The following is a 5,916-nucleotide window of genomic DNA, read 5'->3' as shown; positions in this document are numbered from 1 at the left end:
AATTATTTGATTTGATTTTATTTCAATATCAAATAATCTCACTTACTCAAAAACGCCACGTCATCTTAATCATTGTTTGAATGAATTATTGATATAATAAACAAATCCCACCTTTTAAATACAACGCTTTCATTAGTATTAGTGAGCGACATTACGATTGATTTACAATGTTTAAAGCTCTAATATCAACAAGATAACCAATTCACGTAAGATAATGCATTTATATAATACACCAAAATGGGATATTTTTTACAGAAAATCTTATTATCATAAAGGATGGAAATAAAAACCACATAATTTACAATAATACATACCTCTCCAGCCTGTTTTGCCATCGTATTTACTTGGTCCGGATCTTTGGCGCCAAACATGGCTGTGAATACGGCAGCTAAAACGTTCTAAATGTTCAGAGTAAATAATGTATATTAAACTACACTTGCAAAAGACTGCTGTGGTGATCGTAGAGTAAAAGTAAGGGTAAAAATGACCAAGAATTCAAATACAATTCAGGCAATTTAAAAAAAAATTAGACATAAGAATATAAACATGAATAAGTTGTAATGGTATAACATATAAATTTAACCGTTAATATTGAAACGAATTATGTATTTGAAAAATAGACATAATTTAATTATTTTACGCTGTCAAAAAAAACTGTGAATCTCGAACAAGAACTGTTTTTTTTTTTGTTTTTAATTTACGAGAAAAAGAACTGGTCGTATTTATGAGGTTTTATTTTAATTTTGTTCTTTTTTCAGCAATCGAGCTTATATTTGTTTATGTATGGACAGAAAAACTGATTATCTTTATGTTTATGTTGTTGACTGCAGTTATTTATTTCAAAGATCACCATTTTTTAAATGTTAAATGCAAAATCTTAGGGAAAAAATCAGAAAACCACCAACTCATTGAACTCACTCATTTTGCGATGTGCACTGCATATTTGATCGCCAACGAATTTTATTTTATCAGCTAGGACGTATTTTTATTGCCCCTAAATTTATTTTCAACGGAAGTATGTGTTATGTGTTTTAACACCGTGAAAATATTTTTTTACAATTTACAATACAGTACAAAGCGCGAAATGTTAATCAAGCGAAACAAAATGTTCAAATGCTAATAAGTTTCAAAATAAAACGAGGTAAATATACTTCAAATAATATAGGATAAATAGGCCAACCTGCATTTAAATAGGGTTGTCAAATATCGAATGAAACCGATGAATATTTATATTAGGCTAGTACAAACACGTGAAGTGAAAATGAAAGGCGAGAGTGAAAAATATGCAAAACGACTTGATGAACCTAACCAATTTAATTAAATCTGATAGCAGTTAAGAGAATTGACAGTCTGAATATGAAAATTGGGAGATACATAATTACAAAAGGAAGGAAACAGAAAAAAGATGATAATCACTGATGATCGTATTTGAATAATGACAAGACAAGGAGCAAGTAACATTAATTGATGATTTATGAAGCATTACAAAATAAAAGTTACCATTGACTAATTCTTACTAATTTTAAGACATATATGAATGATTATTACAGTATTTTACAAGTCATAACACCTTAACACCTGTCAAAAATAAAATATGTGTTAACTGTTGATCGTCTTGCGATCAGTTATTAATGCTGTGGACAAGAAATATAATGACCTGGAGAACATTGAATTTTATAAATTTATAAAGGAGTAGAGCAATGCGAAATACATGCAACACTATTCCATTCTTGCAATCAAGAGATTTCGACATGAAAATTATGTGTACATGAATATAATGTCGTTTCTATTTTGGTTGAGATGATCAATTTCGTAAAACTTTTCGTATATGCTACAAAAACTTTTAAAAGGTTATGGTGGTTAAAAGGACATCAGGGAGCTTTGCTGGTTTTTATGAAAGTCGATTGTCGATTTAATTATTTTTGGCTGCATACTGCTATACCTTGCCATTAATTATTTTTTGAAGACTGTCAATTATATACAAATTTCTTTAAAACACAAATATATTCACAACGATTTTTTATCCATAGCCAATGTTCATCTACTGCCAAGTATTATTAGGCTACTAAACTATTGTGAATGAGTAGCAGGAGATTTTTAGTGAGGGACGTTTGCAAGCCATTATGCAAAAGCTTGTATTATTTCCGTAAATAAATTGCATAATTAATCACCCTTAACCACGTTTACAGTATGTACGATTGTCCCAATTAGTTAGATTGCTTACCTGCATCGGTGATCCTCCATTATCAACCTTATCAATACCATCCCCTGCACCTCCTCCTCCTAGCAGGGTAGTGATGATCTTCAACCCAACCGAAATCACGTTTGCCCATGGTGACTGACCAAAGGATGACACACCATTATCAATATCATCAGATTTTGTTGGCACGTTTCCGCCACCTCCTCCGCCGCCGTTGAAAATCATTTGCATCAATAGTCCAAGCATGTTGGACCACGAAAAACCGCCTTCCTGTATCTGGTTAGTCTGTATCTCATCGAGGTCGTCGAGTGCCACTTTCTTAATGGCGTTCGGTTTTTCCGCAAACTTTCTCTGCTCTACTGTGTGTAACTGGTGATGTTGATACTGTTGCGGATATGCCCAGGTATATATCACTAGATTACTCAATATTAGCCCCAAAAGAAGCATGTTGGCTCCAACTTTATGATTCATCTTTCTGGGAAATATAACGAAGCATATTGTATTGCAATAGGAAAATGTTAAAATATTATAAAATACGTGTATAACAAAACTGCACAAACCAACAATAAAAAAATACCAAACACAGCACCTTCACTTCCACATGAAGCAGAAAGTAAATACAACGATGACGGACAAAATGCATGATATAATACCCATAAGGGAAACTTTCTCTTTTTGGAGTTCATTCAAACCTAGAAACCAGCGAACATGTTTACTGATTTTTGTTGCTTACTCAATTATATCAAACGACTCATCAACACAAAAAACTTATTCTCGACAGTGAATTACTATTACTTCACGTCATACATTCTCAAACATGTTTTATGTGGTCCACTGTTTACAATAGACATGACCTACATGAATAGACATGGTGCCACAGAAAACTGCTTAACACTCAATTCAATCGATCTATTTGTTTCATTTTGTTGTTTCAAAACTTTTTACAGCCACGAGCGAGCCAATAAAAAAAAATCAAGGCAATCAATTTTAAAAACACTAACATTCATCCAATCGAGTATTTATGTAAGATTAAGTTAACACTATCATCCAGCACCCATCGGTAAGACTGAAGTACTCGGATTTTTATCCGAAAGTTGAAAATAATTTGCCAAATATTTCATTTTCTAATTCATCATTGGCATGCTGTTACTATGTTGCAAAATATTTTAACTATTATACTGAAGTTAAGAATAAAAAAAACACTTCCTGTAATATTTGGATGCTGCTACGGTAATACGAAGAGCTGTTGCATGACGAATGTAGGTACGAACCAAATAGAGATAAAATATCACTGTCAGGTAAAAGAGAAAGTTTCAATAATTTACCACAGCAATTTCCCCAAAAAAAAGGTCAAGATCCACTTCGATGCTAGTTTGTTTCTATGTTCATCACATATTCTATTGAATTTTTATCCAAGTCCAACTAAATATACATAATGACTTCAATAATTATATAAACAAAATAAGTGTACAAAAGTGCTTTACAGAGGCTTTATATATTTTCTACGTGTTCTACGCTTTGCCTTTCTTCGCTTTAAAATCAAGTCCAACAGCTACGTGGGTTAAAAATGGCACACAGCGGAACACCGTTCCATAACCTAAATAAAATATAACTGTAAAAAATTTCTCATTTTCCCATAACTGCTGACCGCTATCCGTCTCCAGAAGCATATTCTTTTCCAATTATCAATTACCACATTTCCATTTTTATCAATTACCACAATAACGGAATCTTTTCATACGTAGGCGGTTGTGGGACTGATTAAGTAAAATATTCTTTGATAATTAGCCATGCTTAATAATGTATGGTTATACATAATAGCTTTTTTTTAATTTAAGCTACATATATATGTTATCACATAGGAAGCAAAACAAAATATACTTTCACACACATCACAGTAAACAGCACTTATATGACAAAAGAATTAAATTACAAAAACGTATTACAATCTGTTTTTTTTCTTCAACTTGGTGCACTAACTAACCGAACAAGTTAATTTTTACCCAGGGTAATGAATTATTTTCTATTTCAAAAAATTGCATTATTCACTAATTTATTTGTAGAATTAATCATAATCTTCACAACCTATTTGGTTGTGTTTCAAATGACTCATAACCGATGCACTATTCAACAAAACAAATAGTTTTGATTTTTTTTTCTCTTTTGTTAACATACGTTTCGAAAACACCTTATGTACAGCTATGGTAACATATCACTAACAGATATATCGCAAACATAAGTAATTAAATGTTCCATCAAGAACAAACCTTAAGTTTATTGAAAATTCGAAAGGTACAACAATGTTTCTTAACACCACAATACAACTCACTGCTATGCACCACTGAGCTCTTTTCTGTACGAACTTCACCGCCCGTCTAAAAGACTCATTGCCTTGAACTTGCCTTTTTATAACATGACCCACTTCTTTGGTTTGCTTTCTTATTTCTTGACGAGTTTACAGTTAGCGAGGCGTTCGACCTCTCATCAGCAGCATCAACGGCAACGTTAATACAACGATCTTCGCGGGATCGAAGAGTGCACATAAAACTGGGCAGAGAAAGCGAGAGCGCGTATAAGAAAAAATGTGTGAGGAAGTTTGAAAAAGAAAACAAACACAGAAGCTTGGTCACACGCATACAAACATAATTTCAATCATATACCTGCACAAGCAACCATATACCAGCAAAGTTGGAATAAGAATAAAACAGACACAGACAGAATAAAACTGTGATGAATCAAATAAAAACAGACAGAAAGCATCAAGCAAAAGTTAACTTATTGTTCTCAATATCTACCAACTAATCCTCCGAACAGACTGACCTGGCAAAATAACTCGACCAACCATGCGTCGGAGATCCCATTCAGTCCAATATACCTTTTAAAAGGATCTCTTTATGACCATTACTGTGAAGATCTTATGAGGAACAAAAAGTATTATTGTTTTACTTTATCTAAAACAAAACTACAACCTATTGTAATGTTTGTTGAATCATTATTTAATTTGCTACCCCCAATATTCATGTCACCAAATTATGTATATAAGGTTGAATAGAACACCATCGCAACGAATGCTTCAAATCAAGTGGTTGTAAGCTTTTCATGTAAAATAGTAAAACAGTAAAATGTTTGTATAAAGAGATGGAATAATTCTACTAGAAAGACCCGAAATAGTAATATTAAAATAGTTTACAAAACCATAACAAATATGTATTAAAGTTAGCAAAAATAATAACAAGCAAAACATTTTTTTCTCGTCTCTACCATAATTCATGTTTCTCATTTTATTTACGAACCGCTGAGTTCCGATAGTAGCACACACGTTACGATTAAGTGAGCATAATAATAGCTAAAGGCGATGTCTGTCTGGTCGTTCAAGATACTGGAAACTACAATTTTATAGTTGCAGAATCATTCATCAGTTATCACTTGTTTGCAGACATTTTGTATATTATATTTTAAAAAATTAGGTAATCACTACATTCGATCCGAAATGACCAATTTTAATAATTAAACAAGTTACATTCAGAATTTAATAGTTGGACGTTTTTTAGTTGGCATGCTTTTTAGTTGAATGCTCGATAGTTGGCTGACATATCATTAAAAAATGCGTTTGTATGGAAAAGCCGATTTTTGAAAAAAAAATCGAAAATCTCATTGCCAAAATAAGCGATTTTTTAAATGGAAAAACGTGCTTACTAAAAAGCGCATATACAATA

At 32.1% G+C, this 5,916-nt stretch overlaps 1 protein-coding gene across 3 annotated transcripts; it reads right to left on the bottom strand.

Moving 5' to 3' along the window:
• Positions 1-15: 15 nt before the first annotated feature.
• Positions 16-4,601, bottom strand: LOC121601043. 3 transcript variants are annotated; one of them, XM_041929836.1, is made up of 3 exons: positions 4,468-4,601; positions 2,225-2,671; positions 16-398 (listed from the first exon to the last, which is right to left on the bottom strand). In XM_041929836.1, the coding sequence occupies exons 2-3, from the start codon at positions 2,669-2,671 to the stop codon at positions 186-188; spliced, it is 660 nt and encodes a 219-aa protein (XP_041785770.1). In that variant the 5' UTR covers positions 4,468-4,601; the 3' UTR covers positions 16-185. The 3 variants fall into 3 exon arrangements, with proteins under 3 accessions (XP_041785770.1, XP_041785772.1, XP_041785769.1); XM_041929838.1 differs by having other exon boundaries at positions 2,225-2,675; positions 4,530-4,577; XM_041929835.1 differs by having other exon boundaries at positions 19-398; positions 2,225-2,675.
• Between the last annotated feature and the right edge of the window lie 1,315 nt (positions 4,602-5,916).

The sequence above is a fragment of the Anopheles merus genome, unplaced genomic scaffold (genome assembly GCF_017562075.2).
Source record: "Anopheles merus strain MAF unplaced genomic scaffold, AmerM5.1 LNR4000020, whole genome shotgun sequence".
Classification (NCBI taxonomy): Eukaryota; Metazoa; Arthropoda; class Insecta; order Diptera; family Culicidae; genus Anopheles; species Anopheles merus.
Note: the sequence above shows the minus strand (reverse complement) of the source record. Positions and strands in the feature narration are given on the sequence as shown.

Bases quoted from the DNA above. Each gene is read 5' to 3' on its own strand.
- LOC121601043 (XM_041929836.1), bottom strand. From the start codon at position 2,671: ATGAATCATAAAGTTGGAGCCAACATGCTTCTTTTGGGGCTAATATTG. The intron at 399-2,224 runs GTAAGCAATCTA...CTGAACATTTAG, and splicing joins ATGGAGGATCACCGATGCAG to AACGTTTTAGCTGCCGTATT.